Genomic DNA, 18,685 nt, shown 5'->3' on the forward strand with positions numbered 1-18,685 from the left:
AAACATTTTAGACTTCATTAAAAAATGTGATCACTATCCATCATATAGAAATTAGAATTTGATTTCCTGTTTCGGTCCGTTACCGTTGTGCTCTGTGAGCTGCTCCACACACGGCACCTGTACAATGTACTGAAACAAACCTTTTAAAGTGCATTGGAGGTGGAGTTCTCCTTACAGACTGACCTTTTAAAAGTGTAGCACATCATCTGTAGTGCATCAAAAAGCAAAGAAGGAAAAATTAAAGGACCGTCAAAGATCTTTGTTCGATGGTGTGAGAGAGAAGATACAGGCAGCAAACGTGCAGCATGTGTCCGCACCACCAAGGTTAAGGATTAATAACGTGGACCCACAGAGCACGGACACCTTTGTGTCATCGAGTCACGAGAGTTGAAAAGTTGGAAAAATAGTTGGAAATCGATGGAGAAAAACAAGCCGTGATAAGAGCAGGCTTTTATCAACCCGGCTGAGATTATCTCTGCTCAGAGGTTGTGTAACAATGGACAGGAGCAAGGTGTGTGTTGTACAAAGAGGAATAATGCTCCGGTTTGTGACTGAATGAGTTCACAATCAGGAGATGAATGGACTGGTAGGAATCTGAGTCCTGTTCCCGCAAAGTTGCCTGGACCTGAAAGCCTGTGAGGTCACTGCAAGGTTGGGAAATTTCTCAACTGTATAAATATCATGGGGGGGGGGAGAAAGTCAGGACTGGAAATATGTAAATGGACCAACGATCATAGCAATTCATCTGGGTCTTTTCATTGTACGTGTCAAAAACCTACAAATTCACTCCTACATGACTGAGGGGGAACTTTAAAAGATTAAATTGGCATGTGATTTATTCTTCGCTCAGAAGATGTTTTCTCACTTACGATGTCTCAACTACTCAACTAACACTGGACAGTCCCCAGGACTGAAGTCAAAGTAATATGAAACAAATTTGAAAACATATTTTCCAAGTGATTAACTGAAGAACTGATCCCTAAAAGTCACAATCTCACGCCTGAGACATGAGAACTGCCGTGAAGCCAAACCGCACGAAAACTAAAGCTCTCTGCAGAGATACTGAAGAAATCTGAAGGCTTTCTGGGGTCACTGTGACGGTGTGTGAGTCAAATTTCCATCCAAACTGAACCACTGGCAAAACACCATGTGAGTCTAGTCCAACTTGTGAGACTAAAGGTCTGAGAGCTGATCGATAACTCAAGGAGTCAGGAGGAGTATTTACAAGTTTAGAGGTCCAGAAGTTCCACCGATGGTGAGGGAAGATCTAAGAAGCTTAGGCTGAACCTGCCGTCACGGCAACCGGATCACAATTTATCTCACTTCCCTGCAGAAATGGTTTGTTGCCATCAATCTTCACACTATTCGCATCAAAATGGAAGGATCGACCTGTGGCCAAGTGTTTGTGACAGGCGTTAAAACATCAACGCCAATAGACGGAGCTTTAAATCCACTAATGTGAACAGGTTCAAGTCTTAGATTTTTCTCAATATGCAAATTATTATTTTGGGTTGTTTGTAAAAACCAAGTGTTCAAACCCTCAAAAACCATCCCACCGGTTTTCGCCATCATCATCCAAGGTTGTGCTCCTGTTTTGTCTGTTCAAAGTGACACAAAAGACGTGTCCATCTTTATTGACTTTTATTTTGAAAGTAATTGTCTTATATTAACAGAGAAAAAGCAAAACATTAGCTGCAGTTCTAGGGGCTTTTTGAAGCTTGGCAGGGTTTCCACTGGGAAATCGTTCCGTCCATCGGCTGTAATATTCACACAGTGATTCTTTTCACAGGCATGTTGCACTGGAGGAAGACAAGGAATCTTTGTCTTTCCTCGCTGCCCTTTCTATCTCGGTTTGAGATGCTTTCATTTGGTGAAGAAAGACTGGAGGCTTTCAGAAATGTGAACCATATGAGGAAATTGAGAAAAACAACTAAGCTGTGACAGAAAATGTTGCTCAAATTTGCACAAGAGCTCAAACTGGAATAGAAACCATGTTGGCCAGTGGAGACATTTGCACACTGTCAGAATCTAAACCTTTACAGGAAATAGGCACTAATGTTGATGGGACACTTTTTATGAAATGCACTTAACTGTCACATGTAAATAATGAATAAGTTTTAAACAGCAGGTTTAATCTACATTAAAATGTTACTGACTTTTCAATCTATATTCTGTCACTGTAAAATCTAAGTTATAGTGTTATCTAACAGACTATGGTTCTCATTTGTGACGTGGTGTTGACATTTTATCTGCATTTACGTACAGAAAAGACCTTCTGTTATCCTTTAAATGATGTGATGGTGAATTATTGACTAGATAGTTTCTGAAATTAGCATTTCTGGACAAAGAAGCATATTTGTGTAGCTGCTATTCATTGTGCTGCAATTTCCAACAGTTATTTGATTTCACTTTCAAGAAAAGCTTCACAACTGTCCACTCAGACCATGTTTCCTCCATCAGCATCTGACTCACAGACACTGACCAGTCTTCAACAGTGGAGGACAAACAGAGTCTTCCACCAGTTTCCTGCTCTGAAGGAAACATCTTAACTCTTCATCGTGGGCAGCGAGACCAAACTCTCTAGAAACACATTTCTCAAGCCAACAACTAAAGAAATGATCCCTGAAAGTACAGTCTTAGTCTGGTCTGGACGTCTCCCAGGATCTTATGTCTGGAGACGAGCACTTTGACTCAGGATGAGCTTCATTGTTTTTTTTCAGTACTTCAGTAGTACTCTGAGATTTCCAGCAGGTGTGTAGGTGTGAACTGAACATTAACTTCAGACTTCAGGTAACGATATCTGCAGGAGAAAGTTGGTCCTTGCAACCACGACTGCATTTTTGTCCTATTTTTGTTTCCCAGTTGACTATTTGTAGTGATTGTTATTCGTCAAATTACATGATGTTGCATATTTGTTGGAAACAGGTACAAACCACATGAAGACAGAAAAACACAATGTGCATCAACAAAACAATTTGATACACGTCACATTTCTCAAATGCATAGCAGTAGTTTGTACTGCATATTTTGGTTGAAAATATAAAACATTTCATTAATTAATAATCATTGCAAACCAGTTTAACAGAGAATGAAGAGGACACTTAGATTAATATCACCTTTTACAAAGAAATGATCCAGGAAGCACTGATGAGCCAGGCAGCTCGGTACCACCCAAGGTCAGATGAGGTAAAGAAAGTGGGGCTTCCCCGAACACCACTGGTCACTTTCTAGGGACGCAGGCAGGTTTGTGAAAGGAAAACATGCATGACTTTATTTTGAAAGGAGAAAAACTCCAAAGTAAAGACTGTTGACCAACATCCTTGTTTTAATTTCTATTTAAATGTTAAAAGATATCAGAGCTTCCCCTTTGTAATTGTGGAAGTAGGAAACAAAGGTGCTTCTGTGTTGATGGATATAAAAGACGGGGTCAGCAGATCAATTTCCTCGGAAATAATGATGAGAATTTATTTAATTACCTCCAGTATTTACATTAATCCATGGACAAGTTGTCTAAAAAAGGACAGACACAGCCTCTCAAATCAGACATCAAAAAGGGACAGTTCAGGCAGACAAACTGCAGATGTGAGAAGACGAGTCAGTCAAACCAGCCAACAGAGTCATGGTGAGCTGCATCTCTGAAATCAGACCCAAAGATTTGATCGTCCAATTTTTATTTTTTAAAGACAACAAATAACTTAAGCATGTAGTTAGTCAGCATGTCATTTAAATAAAATCTTTATTTTAGTTACTAAATAAAACGTCCACTCAGACCATGTTTCCTCCTTCATTCATTAAGGCTGAAATATTAACTTTTGAATAATAAATACCGTACTTATTCTGGATGCTGCCACTTGTTACTCTTCTATAGAATTGTTAACACAACTTATATTATATAATTATAATCATCATATGGTGTTGATGTTAAAGCTGATTATGTTCTGTTACCTTTTACAAAGTACATGAACTGTCCACTCAGACCATGTTTCCTCCATCAGCATCTGACTCACAGACACTGACCAGTCTTCAACAGTGGAGGACAAACAGAATCTTCCACCAGTTTCCTGCTCTGAAGGAAACATCTTAACTCTTCATCGTGGGCAGCGAGACCAAACTCTCTAGAAACACATTTCTCAAGTCAACAACTAAAGAAATGATCCCTGAAAGTACAGTCTTAGTCTGGTCTGGACGTCTCCCAGGATCTTATGTCTGGAGACGAGCACTTTGACTCCTGGTGAACTCATGTTGTCCACAAATACTGCAATCACAGCTTAACCTGCATGGGCAGAGCCAGAGTTGTGTCCTGGGGACCCAAACTCTGATTGGCAACTTTTAAGCACTGACCAAAGCTGATATACATCAATATCATCATAAATGAATATGATTGTATTATTATATACAATACAATTTAATGTGCTGGCAGAAAAACCTAAACTGTAGGTTTACGGCTCTTTACACAACTTTAGCTTTGTAAAAGCCTCGTTGGAGAGCAAGAAACTATACATCTGTGTCAGTACTACTATGGGTCTGAAACTAGAAGTAAACTGAAACCACCTAAAAAACGAAAACACCACACAGACCATGTTTTCTGCTGTGTCTGACACCGAGACACTGACCAGTCTTCATCAGTGGAGAACAGTCATCTTAACTCTTCACTGTGGGCAATGGGTCCAAACTCTCCATAAAACACTTTGTTTTTTCTTTTTACGCAGCCCCTAACAGCCCATTCCCCTCCCCAGCTGTGCAGTGCCGGTCCAAGCCTGGTAGGAATTGGGGAGGGTTGCGTGAGGAAGGGATCCGGCATAAAAACTGTACCAAACCAACAGGCGGACAATGACCTGCTGTGGTGACCCTGAACTCATGGGATCAGCTGAAAAGACAACAAAAAAAATTCCGCAACTAAAGAAATAATCCCTGAAAGTACCGTTCTGCTTCTAAGGACCTGTTTCACTTATCTTGTCTTATTTGACAGACAAGTGCTTTTACTCATGTGACCTCCTTGCTATTCAGCAGCCTGATCAATACCTGTAACCCTGAAAACACCTGGATGTGGCAGCAGCAGATATTATGTACTGTAACTTATTTCCTATAAATTCAGGTTTTACAAAATGGATTATGTAAATTTCCACTTCTTGTAACAGTGGTTATTGTGGTGTTTGCCAGTTCTTGTTTCTTCTGTCTTTTCGTGTAGGCGCTGATACAAGTTTGTGCAGCTACTGTTGCACACGATACTTTCACTATTCATTTCTCTTGCTACGATTTCAAAGGCTGTTTTATGTGGCAACAAAATGGTTCTTTGTCAAATTGGCCAAGGCAGTTTTTGTGACATTGTGGAGTGAAATGGTTTTACAAAACCCCCTGTAATCCAAAAGCAAATGCAAACTTCCCCCTTGCTTTTAGTGCTTTTTCAGAAGGAGATGCTTTTGCATAGAAATTAGAGACAAAGACATTTGCACGTTTGTCAGCCTGGTGAACTTGAGCCAAGGCCGTGATATCCAAAAACCCAGGTTATGACCCACAAGAGCTGGGTAACCTGCTGATCTCACGCTGGGGGCTGTGAGTAGTCGCAGTGGTTTCTTTCCGAGTGCTTTCTGCTACACACTCTCACACATTAAACACCATCATCCTCAGAAAGCTGAGTGAGGTTTTTTGTAAGTCGCACAGTCACCGCAGTGACTTTGCTCCCAAACAAAAAGAGCCCATTCAAACCTCATGAAACAGGGCATCATTTCTTTTGGATTTTGTCAGTGACGAAACAGTTTAAGTATCTAATCCCCCCCCTCACGAAACCAAAGTCCCTCCTAGTCTCATTTCAACTGCTGCCTAGTTGCTTTTACAGGGCTTTTCAATGCCTCAGCCACGGAAATGTCTAAAAAGCCGGTAAGCAACTGACTGAGAGGAGCTGAAGGGGAGGTGATGTCGTCCCACATGCAGCTAAAGAAATCAAATAAAGCCTGTCAATATGTGAGCTGCTGACATACTGATAGGTTCACTTTTGAACTTTGCACACGGCTGCCGTGATTCTGAATGCAACATTGCTAATCCCATTCTGAGTGTAGCTACAGACGACAGAAATAAAAGGGGTTTGATCTTATCACCAAACGCTTAGAAACACAACAAAGTTTTAGAGCAACAAGAATGTTTAGGTCTGGGGGGGGATAAGTGCATCTGCTCGCCCACCGGCACCAGTGTGGCCCTTAACCCTCACTCCCACGGTGAAGCCAGTCATTGGTCACTAGCAGCTCCTGACTGTTTCAATCAAATCCAAACCTCCAAACAAATGACTTAATCAGCTCTGCTCTATAGGTGAAGATTCCAGCCTTACAGCAGGGTCTGATCTGTGCTCAGGGGGCAGTAAACAATGTCGAGGGCACGAGATTACAGTCCAACACTTGTGTTTCTGTTGTTATATTTATATATATTTTCTGTGTACCTGTATATGTTAGTGCAGAAATGGAGAACCTGCAGTAACAAACCTCTGCCATTCATCTTTTTAGCAACATGGATTTTGGAACAAGAATAGAATTCCACGGACTTTCAGTTCGTTTTATGTGAAAGCAGCTGCCAACGGTGACAGATGTACTGGGGCTTTAGACTGAGAGGCAGCAACATTTAAAGCCCTCTGATCACCCACTTTTTCACTTTCAGCAATGATGCGTTCAAAGTCTTTAGCCGACCAAAAACTAAAAAAGCCCACAACAGGCTACTGTCCAGTTTCCTAAGACTTTTGGCCTTCACCTGCCTGAACACGTCAGTAAACAGAAACCGTGCTGCTATTTTATCTTTTTCTTACTTATTCAAATGTATTTTCCTAACAGCTTTTTTTACAAACAACTGAATGTGCATAATGTTACAAATTAACACTAAACGCAAACTCCAACACCAAAATAAATGGCTGTCTGAACACACTTGGTCCACAATTAACCACATATTTCTGCAAAGTTTATGCAAACATACTCGTAGCCTGAATGTCTGTCCTCTCCTCCTGTCCTGTCCCAGACATTAAATAGCAACTTGTGAATGTCCTGTCAGCATTGTCCACAGCAGCTGGTCCACTGGATCCTACAGGTGGACCAGCCAGAACTAGTCCCAGAAACTCTGCCCGTGTCCTTTTCACTTCCTTCCTGCTGGCATTACCTATCAACCCCCTGACATTTTTTCCTATATATTTTCTCTTTATTCCTTTTTATTTATGTGTTTCTTTTGGTGAGTTTATGTCTGTTGTTGAAAATCCTAGACTCACATTTTAATAACGTGAAGCTGTATCCTGGAGTAAGTTTAATGTGACACATTTTCTGACACCTTAATGCTTTGGAAGCCTCATTTTGAGACGAGAACAAATGTGCAGATCAGCTATGTATGACAGGTTGGTGTTTAATTGCACCTGTTAAAGGAAGTAACAGCTCTAATTTCAGGCCAGCCGCATGTTCAGTTAGTGACGTTCCAGAAACCACACTGATTATTTATAAATCTGTGAGTTGTGTGACACTTTGATTACTGTATATAAATGAAATCTTTTGGCCAGAGCAGAGGACACCGATTTAAACCTGAACTCAACGCGGACTTCTTTGTTTTCGAAGGAAGTGAAAACCGGCTCTGCCAGGATTTATTTTGGGGGGCAGTTGGTGATAATAATTATTTTCAGGTTCGTAAAAATCTTTGAAATCGTGTCTAAACATTTTATTGATTAGCTGTTCAGACTTTTTTTTATGAAATGAAAATGATGATGTCTTCTGGTTTAAATTAAACTCTTACACACTGTAGCTAAATTGTAAATGATTGTGTGTGTTAACAACGTGGACTTACTGAAAAGACCCCCCCCCCCCCCCCCGACTCCCCGTGTGACAAACTGGGTGACATTTGTGAACTGTGCATATGCTCCTAAAAAAAAAAACATGCTTGCATTTGCTCTCACATTCTAGGTGAAAAACTCTCAGAGGAAATGCGAATAGGTGTGTAAATGGAAAGCAGGGCAACGTTTCTCACAGTGTGACTTAACCAACATCCTGACTTCAAATGTCATTTAAATCTTAACCTCTTAACCGTGGTTCAGTATTTAATGTACGTGCTGCAGACACAAATTGGCTTTACACACCAGTGAGTGTTGCTGCCATCCGGAGCGATGTCCTCGGCACTTCATGGCTGCTTCCCCTGCAGGTGCAGGTCAAAAGGTAAAAGAACTTTATATGTTATACTGAGCACAAAAAGATGTTTTACACATTTCAACTGCTAAACGATACCCAGAGCAACAAAAAACATGCATGTAAAGTGTGTAGCCTCAGTGCTTTGTATGTTACTGTGCTTCAATGTGTAGAACAAATATAAACATTAATTCTAATTAAGTTTAGATGAAATATAATCTTCTGCCTCATACAAGCATGAAAGTGTAAAATATATAAAGAGGTTTAATTTGGAGAAGCACCAGTTCAAATTATGTAAGAAATACTGAGAAAAAGCATTAGTTTGTAATGTGCCCGTCATGCAACATATTATGTGCATGTAAAAATGAATTGAATGTCTCATATTGAGATTTTACAAACCACACACAGTTTATCTCCTTTCAGAAACGTGCAAAGTTTCCACATTTCAATCATCAATGGCCTCTCAAGCCACTAATACAACAGACGGTAAAACATAGATGGACAAATCCCATTGTTTTACAATCAAAATGGCCAATTAAAGGGTTTTATAAGCTCTCTGCAGCAAAACGTTTCTAAGTCTGAAGACTGACGACTTCGTCTTGGATAAGAAGTGAAGTGTATTCAACCCAAAAGAAAGAGGTTCACGATTTCATGTTCGGAGAACCAAACCTGGATGACTGAGAATCTTCACTGATATTTTAGAAGCTGTTGACAACATTACTAAAGTAAAGGTGGAAAGTTTTAATGGTGTAGGAACTGCAACCATCTACATTCAGTGTTTTGTGCGATGACAGACGTGATGGATTATGTCAGAGTTAAAGGGAAGGTTGCAGAAAGGGGCCTAACATCAATACACGTGTGGTATTTATCCAAGTTGGACATCTGATGTGTTTGTACAGGCTACTTTACCTGCAAAAACACCTCCTTAAATATGGACAACTACAGCCCGATGAAAGCTAATGAGAAAGTTAAGGTGCTAAAATACAGCGTAATCACCATCAGAGCAGACACAGACAAGTTATCAACTTGCACACGACTCCCATTGTTGCACGGCTGGACAAAGACACACATAACTCAATTAGCACTTCCTCAGTATGTTGATCTAATGTAATCTAGCTTCTGTTACATTTCCTACAAAGAATATTTGTTGTTATTTCGGGCAGAGAGGGTTCAGCAAACGCATATCAACAACAAAAGCAGGAAACAGGCTCTTTTATTATTTCCCCTGTAAGCGAACAACAACACGGTTTACTTGTCCCTGTCTCCCGAAACACGTGGTCCTTTTCAGACCTGCCACAGCTACGGTTACGGTTATGGTTCTTGGTTGAGGTGAGAAAGTGACTGTGATTAAGATCAATGGAGATAAGACAGAAGACGTGTACGACAGCGTCCCTATGTCAGCGGGTTTTACATTGCCGCAGTGTCACACCAGTTCCATTTTTTGTTATCCAGACATGGTCCACAGTTTGCCAAATGCTGCTTTTGTCCTGTTGAGGACTGAAGGTCGATGGTCACTGAGGAGGGAGTTCAAAAAAGCCGAGAATGACCAAACTCCTTCCTGAATGTTGTGCATGTCCGACTTTTATGAGGTTCTTGGTGCCGCAGGAGGGTATTAAACCCAAAGGTTCACTTATTCGGATCATCTTTTCAGGATTACAACAATTATAACTCCATTAATATAAATGAGAATTTAAAGACTTAGGATATGGATGAGATATTTGGGTTTTGGACTGTTGGTGGCACAAAAAGGGCACTTTCACATTTCATTTTAGGAAGAGGAAATGGGTATTTGTCTGATGCTGAATAAGTGAAAGAAGTGAAAACCAAGTAAATGATCTATAACGAACATATTCTTAAACTGTAGCTCTGCACATATGAAAACATAACTGTATGAATATCTTATCTGAAATGAGATAGGATGTATCTTACAACACAAAGTTGGCCATTGGCTCAATGCAGAAGTAGGACTGTTGATATATTAATAGTTGAGGTCTGTACAAAATTTCATAACACAGCCTGACATCCTGGTTGAGATATTGCACTTAAACCACTTAAAGCAAAGAGGAGGGAGGGATGTTTCCTAAGCGTGTATGTGTCCAAAAAAAGTCCAGCATGGGTGTGTGTGTGTATGTCTGTGTGGGTTTGGACTTTCCATTGCCTCGGGGGATTATATTCCTACCATTTAAAAGGAGGAGGGGCCTGTGGCTGATGTATAAAGCCCATCACAGAAACAGCAGCAGTACTGTTTGTGGCAGAGCACTTAAGGTGAGTAACAGCTGTGAAACACAATTTTTGTGAGCTGTATCAGCTCTGAGAAAGGTTTTACACATTGTAGCAAATGTGTACATTCATAAAATGTTCGTAAAATTGTTTTTCTTTCGGCTCATATGGTTAATCACGACTATTGACGAATATTTTCATACGTTTGCTCCATGTTCTGCCACTTATACATATGGTCTGCTGCAATGAAAATAGTGATTAAAGTAGAGACTAAGCCGCTGGTGGATCTCTTGTACAATTGTGCAGTTTCATTTTTATTTTACTTTCATTGGTTGATTAAAAACAGTTGTAATCACTGAAATGTCTTATTCTGGGGTTTATTTTGATAAGGAGACAGAAGGTTGTGTTGGGAGCCGTTCTGCTTTGTTGGCTAATGTTTAAGCAGGTTATCTGTAAAGATTCTCAGTCATTTAGCTCATTGTTATTCCAAAGGTGCTGTTCAGTGGTAAGTGGACTTGATTCAATCAGACAGGCTTCACCCGTTGTGACCAACTGGCTCAAAGACTCAGTACCTTGCTTCCCTGCAATGACTTAGTTTTTTGGATGCAGCGTGTACTTCCAGTGCATTCGTGTGTGTGTGTGTGTGTGTGTGTGTGTGTGTAAGAATCTGTGTGCATACAGCCAGGAGCAGTCGTACAGGGTGGCCAGGGGGTGAAATATAAATTCTTTCTCTCTCTATTATTTTTATATTGTTGGAATCCTGTGGGTGGCTGTGGGTTTGGCATGTTTGGCCCGTGCTCGTGTGGGTTTCCTCCCGGTCCTGCCACAGTCCAAAGCCATGCATGTTTTCTCTGGGATAAGCTCTAGACCCTCTATCTGTAACCAAATAAGTAGTTACAAATAATGAATGGATGGTTTACTTTTATGCAACAGTTACACTTTAGAGCATTTTTCAAAATAATTTCTACTTGAAGTAAACAAAGTTGAATCTGTACTTCGACTTTTACAACAGCCCTCTTTTACAAAGATGTATTTCTACTTGAAATACTTGCTTTTTTTTTTGCAGGTATAACTATTTCTAGTTGAGTGAAAACCTCCTTTATGCGGTTACGTCTGCTTTAGCAAAGAATGTGTTGGTCACCAGTTAGTCTGAACTAAAGGAGCCTTTCTGATGAGAAACAACGCAACAGCACCTTTAGCTGAATTTTCAACTTTCTGTTCAAATTTACCAGACATTAATTATGAATGCAGAAATCAAAGTGGATAAAAAGCTAATCCAAACATACAAATTGGGAGCAAGTGATACATATTAGCCAAAATTCAAAAAACACAAGTTTTGATTTTCAGCCATTTGATGTTATTCTGCCTCCACAGATTTAACAGAACCCTTGTCAGATTGTTGGGCTGGTTTCTACACCTGGTTAGGGATGCGGATCCGCTCGGACTCGTCAGTACCAGAGCGCTTAAGGCTCAACTTCCTGTCGGAACAACGTGGAAGGTGGCTCCAGAGGTTACTGAAAAGAGGCTCCGGGCGTCAGGCCTCAGCCAGCGTCAACAGCGCCTCCCCCACGTCTGATGAAGCCCAGTCGCTCAGTGACGAGGAGCCCGAAAATGGTGAGACATGAAAAAAAACATCGCTTGTTAGTTTCACCATCATTTTCACAAAGTAGGCACACACAGCTTGGATCTGCTGTTCTTTATTGGCTGGTGTGCATTAAAGTTGTTTTGGGACCTGTGTAACAGAAACAGTGCAGTTATCACAGTCTGAAGAAGGACTAGCACAGTACAAAGGCACAATGAGTGGATTTTGTGAAAACATAGAAAACAAACTGCAGCAAATAGGCTTTAAGATAAGCTTTTTTTTAAATGACAGATTTCAAATTAAAAAATTGCAAAATACTGATATTAGTTGTAGTAGTAGTAGTAGTATTTTTTCCCAGGACACGGTGCACTGTCGGAGAGAAAAAAGACTGGATGTCATGCAGCCTGCCGAGAAAAGGAAACTTAAGGAGTTTAGCTTCTACTGCAGGACAATGGTTCGAAGCACAATGAAAGTCTTCTAGAAACACAAGCTGAAACGTTGGTCCCCTGACGTGACTGTTATTACAACTACGTGGGGGGCTTGAAACGATCTGCAGGAAGAGATTCTTAGATTCTTAAATTAATAATAGAGAGTCGTGAGAGCTGTGGTAGCAAAAGAAGTGTTTTTCCAATATTTTATGTCAATAACAGATTGAAAAAATATAAAAATATGAAAAAATGCTACACTATGGGAACAGTTTCCTGCTTAAATAACAAAGATATAATGTATTAATCTGACCTGATCAAAAAGCATTAGACTTGAATGTAATGTCCTCAGAATAAAACCCAAACATATTCAGAAACATAATATCTACAAGTACAATATCTCAGTCAAAGGTTTTTAGACGCTGCCTACAATTGGTCTACAAAGAAATGGTGTTTACGAAGAGTTTTTTTAAGCCCTTATAATAAATTATCATTAAATGTTACGTCTGTGGAAGCTTTTTTATAGTAAACAAGGTCTGCAGCAGTTTGAAAAGAGGCCTGATCTTCCCTTTTCTCCAGCAGTGACCCCCACATTTGAGAAACACCTTGAGGAACTCCGTCTATTTGAGGCCAGCCAGCTGCTTATAGAGAGAGAAGAGCTCCTGTTCCAGAAGATAATGGAAGTGGAGGCACTCGAAGCTCACAAGGAGGAAGTAGACCAACTTTCTGCAGACTACAACGAGTTCAAAGAGGTCGTAGTGCAGATTCTACAGCAGAGTCTGTCTGTGAGCCTGGGGGTCAGCAGTGACACTCTGAAATCGGCTGTGGATGCCTTGTACCAGGAGGAGGAGCGGGACCAGGTGTGGAAACAGAGAGGCCAGACACCGCCAGCCTGGAGGCCCGGCAACTGGAAGGAGCTCCACGATGCAACACTCAGCGACTTAGTGAAAGACCGTATGGACAACCCCCCGACACCCCCTGCCGACCAGGCGTCACAGTCGTCCCTCCAGGTAGATGTCAACAGCATGGGCAGGCAGCTGAAGGAGGACCTGCTGTGGGTGGTGGACGTGGTGAAGCTGTCCTACCCAGCACATATCGACATCTGCAATGTTTACGCCAGGATGTATCATCAAATCTTCAGTGCCAGGCTCACAAAGATCGCAGACTTTGGTCTGGAGGACAGGGACTGCACTTTCCTCCTACGCTGGGTGCACGAGTATTATCCAGAGTAAGTCAGGAGGATTTCTGCCCTGTGCTGATGTGTCTTTGCACTGTAGTAGCCGACCCTGTGACAGGGTTTAGGTCCGTTGTGACTTTGAATCAGTTCTTATTTTATTATTGTGAAATCGATTGACCAAACGTGGAACAACCACTCGCTCAGAGTGACATGTCCTATAAGTTGCATAACTTTAAAGTGTAGAAATCCGTTAGAGGCAGGGCGACCAACATCCCATGGAACAATGACAGTGTGACACGATTTTCCTTAAGTTGTTTTTATCCAGTCACACCCTGTTGATCTCAAACCAGCAGCACATGCCTTTAACCGAAATCAAGTTGCTACATGTCCTTGGGTGGGAATTTTCCAAACTTAAGTAAACAAGTATGAAACAAGCGTTGGGGGGAAGGAGAGGACAAGGCCTCATAAAGACGATGTGTACAACTACATCTCAAAGTGTTAATGAAAGCTGTGATTTCTGCTGTCTGTTTCAGAATCCTTCAAAAGCAGGAGCTGGCAAGTGAGGTCCATGCTGAGTCGCTGGGAAAGCTGCTGTCTGAAGAGTTACTTGAACCTCTGGAAGAACAGTACTTAAACAACAGACAGGTAACATCCAGTGGCTTCTGAACATACTACGTACATTTTCTAGTACAACGAGTTGGGTCTGGTAACCAGTGTGCATGTGGATTTGTGTCCAGGCCGAGGTGATGACTTACATTGGCCGCGTCCTGGAATTAGCAGAGCAAAGGTGGAACGGTGGAGAGAGCCCAAAAATGGAGGACGGCTGCTACATCAGTCCTGTGGCCTACGACATCATTCAGGTACTGTAGCAGTGCAACACTGTGCTTCACTTCTAAGTGAAGCTCCTTTGCTGACTGAATATGACAATGTGAAGAACTGTGGGTTACGTGTCACTTGAGAGGCAAAGAGCATGAGCCATATCAGAAATAGAAAATCATTCACTGTCTTTTACATGTCAACAAACTTAAAAATACACTGTTCAAGCATTGAGGAGAAGACTAGTCAATGAGGACGGGATTTTAAAAACGGATTACAGAAAGTGATTCACTGTCGGATCAAGGGTTTGGGTTGTGCAGGAACATGCAGGATCTGTTTTTTAGAGAAATGCTTTCTCCCAGTACTTCCATTTATTTTGAAATGCTGTTTTAGGTTATCAATGGGATGGTGACTTCTTCTGGAAAAGTGGTTGGAGGCCTGCACAAGGCCCAGATCATAACAAGCCACCTGACTGATTTAATGGAGAGGTAACAGGATTACTCCACAATAGTAACATGTAAAAACAAGTATTTTAGCTTCAGAGACTAACTGGTTTCTTTCCAACACAAACTCCTCCAGGTACAGGAGCTTCCAGGACAACATCATGAAGCAAAGCAGGCCAAACAGCAGGGCCTACATCAAGGCTAACATGGCTTCCGTCCGACAGTTCAGGTTGGTGCCTGACACTTGGTCTGATTCTCAAACATAACAGCTTCAGTATTTCACCGTGAGCTAACGCAGCCTCTGTGGTGTATCTGCAGCGACTTCCTGCTTGAAAAGAGCGATCTGTTCCCGGCCGACGTGCAGGGAGAGTGTTTGAATATTCTGAGCGAAATGAAAAAGTCCGCTCACACGTATTTGTTGAGCCCCGTGCACGAAAACCTCAGGGTGAGTTTCTGAAGGCTTTTCTCTCAGTTTTGTAAATATGTTATGTTACATGATGATGAACCAAACATTTATCTTACAATTTCTCATCTACACTGACAACATGAAAGATTTACGTGAAGGACTTTATCTGACAGCAGCTGACAGGGGGGCTGGCCTCTGCTCAGGCTCTAGCAGCTGGTTGCTGTGTTGATTAGTTTTTTTAAATTAGGACAATTGGAAAAATATCTTCAATGTAATATGCATCGTGTTTTTACTCCCTGCGCAGCCGCACTACCGCAAGCTGGGAACCTACGAATGGCTGAAAAGGAGCGTGTTTGAGAATCTGCTGGTCAGCATCGAAGCAGAGCTCGAGGATCTTCAGGGTTTGACTGAGCCCTGTCAACAGGTAGAGTCAAGAAAGCAGGGAACACACTGCATTATTCAGCATTAATTTATCCCCCTTCCTACATTGTTATATTTTCCATTCCACTCCATTTCTTTTACATTACATTACACTTTGACTTGTAGTGTGAATCGCATTACTGAACCTCGCGAAAATGAAATGATTTAGTTGCGGATTTGATTTTTTTTTTTTCCACTCAAGATAATTATCTAAACGGACCAAAGTGTTCGTATTGTCCTTTACATTCATTTGGTTAAATCAAGTGGAATTTTATTTTTAGAGGTTCAGAATGAGTTTCTTTTTCAAAATCCCTTGTGTATTTGTAATTGTAACTGACTTGCTGATTGGATTCAGGAGCTGATTGGCCAGTTTCATCAAGAGGTGACGACAGAATATGTGAAGAGGCTCATGAAAGGCCAAATCAAGCTGAAGGACCGAGAACAGCAGGTCCAGGCCCACATCACGGTGAAAGACAATGCAAAGCATTTGGACCATTTATTCAGCAGAATGGTGAGAAATGATTTCAGTTTGACTAATATTTGTTTAATATGATACGCACAACATATGAACTATGTATTTGTGCTTATTATGCATTTATATACAGAATATACATATAGTAAATAACACACAGTGAGGAGTATAAAAACTAAGTGTGAGCAAGCAACTGACAAGCTCCATTCAAGGAAAATCCGTTGGAAAAAACTCCACCACAGTGACCACTAAAGATAAAATTACCCATAAAACACGTGTCGAGAAGTATGTCAGGAATCTGACTCAGCGATTCTGTCTTCCCAGGGATCAAAGGAGGAATGGCTGAAGGACATCCTGATTAAGATTGCAGAATTGTTGAAACTCCAAGACCTGCCAGCCATTCAGGTGCAAATAATCACGATGGGAAGTGCTTTTCCTGACCTCAGGTAACCTTTGCACTCTAACTGCAGAAAAATGTAACAACAGGACATGAATTGATCAAGGCACCGAATGTGTTGCATGTTTCCCGGGCACTGGGATGACATTGATATGTTACTATGAATACATTCCTGCAAAGACTGGGAACAACTGGGAAACAGCAAGTCTGGCTCTGACTAATTGTGGTTTTACAGGGTACATGCTGGAACTAGTAGACTTAAGATGTATTTTTGTATGACGCAGGACAGGACAAGACAGTTTGCAGGGAGGATGGGGAACTGAACATGCCTGTGCTGCTATAGTCATCCTGTAACCATTTCTTACCTTCTGTCGCCCACAGTGAAAAGCATGTTTCGGCCCTGCTCAAGCTCAAGACCAACTTCACCAGGGCGGACAGGAAAATAGTCAAGGAGACTCTGTCAGACATGCTGGTGGCCCATAGCAATGTGGAGAACACTCAGCTGTTTTTCTCCAACGTTCAGGTCAAATGACACGTATCATAGTTGAACACTGCAGTATCCCTGTGTGAAGATTGTTCAGACTGACTGTAAGATAAAGACATGATTGTACTGCATGTATGAGAAACCCTTCGCCCTCGGGACTGTTAAATATTGTCGCAGGTTTGTTTGTGTTTTGAGGAAATAAGGATCCGGTCAGTATTTGGACAAAGTATTTTTTCTTTCAAATAATTATTACTGTGAATAGCTTGTTGTTCGTCCGTATGTCTTCTCACCCATGTGCAATAGAAGGAGACCTCAAGCTTCCTTTTCTACGTCTTCTCTCACATCCTATGTACAGACAATGTAAATGTATGTTTAACTTATGAATAAAATCCATGAAACCTGCGCGATTTGACTGTTATTTTATAGAAATATGAAACTATATTTACCACGTTTCTGCATTTACTGCACATTTCAATCAGTGGCTTATTATTATGTAGAAGAAAACCCTTCATCCATGACTCATCAACCTAATGTTTGATGCTCACGGCATGAAACATTCACGCTAATCACCAAAGGGTAAAATTCAATAAAAACGTAACTATTTGGAGAATTTCCACTATTTCCGCTCGATTCGTCAGTTTTGGAGCCTCGTATTGTAGCGTAGCAGACGGCAGAAAAGCATAGCAGAGCAGTGAAGTATTAAAACCACTGATGAAAAACACAGACATCTCTTGAGTCATTCAGCCAAAAACAAAATCGTGGCTCGTAAAGAATCTGAGGGACATCAATGGTCGGGGCTTCGCTGACACTTCCTCGGTAACAGTATTCACTGTCTACTAATCCACTAATCCTGTGAGACTCTCAATTAAACCTTATCAAACAAGAGGACAAGAGGCCAGCACAGCCTTGCACAATTCTGGGAAATTGTTGACCCAGTTGTTGGTATAGATTAGTTTGCAGTTTATTATTTTAATGTTGTAACAGCAGCCAATGGCCCTGCCTGAAGCCAAGGGAAGGATATAAATCTGCACTGGACATATACATATACTTCCTTTTCCCTGAAAGTCTGTCTGGGTCAGTTAATTACTTTATGAGGAAGGATGTGCTCAGGAACATGGGGGGGGGGGGCATGGCTACAGTTCACACAGTCATTCCCCTGGACAGTAAGAATTACTGGGAATATCCAGGCTGTGACGGGAAGCTGCGTAGTGGAATCCACAATACTTTCCTGCTGGTTGCCCTGGACGCAGACTTGCTGCAACATGTGTGTATTCAGCAGCAAATATCACAGCCCAAGTGTCTCTGAGTCACTGTTTAGTAATTTCCAGGATGGCGTTGGCTGTGAAAGGCGACATCATAAACACACGTTATTTTCAGTATCATCATGTGTCACAGAACCACTGGGACTGTGGTGATAGTGATGTCATTCCACCACTTTGGAGCAAATTAAAACGTCTCATCAGCTGAAACTGTCTGTAGGCTTTTGTGAGAGTGACAGCGAGAGTGAATCCTGCAGACTTGCTGACTTTTGCAGCACTAATTATTAATTGTGCACATCCAAACACACTAACACACAAAAAGGGCTGCAGGATTTATCTCAGCTCAGATATTCACATGCCAAGCAGAACTTCACAGAACTACATAGTGTAATCAAAACTCTTTCTTTTTACTGCGTTTACTTGTGTTTCGAAATACTGTGAGTCAT

General features: G+C 41.3%; 1 protein-coding gene and 2 non-coding genes across 5 annotated transcripts; 1 reads left to right on the forward strand and 2 right to left on the reverse strand.

The window, feature by feature from the left end:
• Positions 1-2,432: 2,432 nt before the first annotated feature.
• LOC137102010 (small nucleolar RNA U3) lies at positions 2,433-2,638 on the reverse strand. Its single transcript, XR_010911167.1, has one exon. It is a non-coding gene; the product is annotated as a small nucleolar RNA U3 (small nucleolar RNA).
• A 1,329-nt stretch (positions 2,639-3,967) lies between these two features.
• LOC137101986 (small nucleolar RNA U3) lies at positions 3,968-4,173 on the reverse strand. The gene has a single exon (XR_010911144.1). It is a non-coding gene; the product is annotated as a small nucleolar RNA U3 (small nucleolar RNA).
• Positions 4,174-8,022: 3,849 nt separating this feature from the next.
• LOC137101736 (tumor necrosis factor alpha-induced protein 2-like) lies at positions 8,023-17,382 on the forward strand. Of its 3 annotated transcripts, none has more exons than XM_067480505.1 (12): positions 8,023-8,168; positions 11,733-11,972; positions 12,945-13,593; positions 14,076-14,187; positions 14,280-14,402; positions 14,752-14,846; positions 14,938-15,030; positions 15,120-15,246; positions 15,512-15,631; positions 15,983-16,138; positions 16,424-16,545; positions 16,878-17,382. In XM_067480505.1, exons 1-12 carry the CDS (start codon positions 8,120-8,122, stop codon positions 17,026-17,028), a joined length of 2,037 nt encoding a protein of 678 aa, XP_067336606.1. In that variant the 5' UTR covers positions 8,023-8,119; the 3' UTR covers positions 17,029-17,382. The 3 variants fall into 3 exon arrangements, with proteins under 3 accessions (XP_067336606.1, XP_067336607.1, XP_067336608.1); XM_067480506.1 differs by having other exon boundaries at positions 12,948-13,593; XM_067480507.1 differs by lacking the exon at positions 8,023-8,168 and adding an exon at positions 10,259-10,403.
• The last annotated feature ends 1,303 nt before the right edge of the window (positions 17,383-18,685 follow it).

This window comes from Channa argus, chromosome 16, assembly GCF_033026475.1.
Source record: "Channa argus isolate prfri chromosome 16, Channa argus male v1.0, whole genome shotgun sequence".
Lineage (NCBI taxonomy): Eukaryota > Metazoa > Chordata > Actinopteri > Anabantiformes > Channidae > Channa > Channa argus.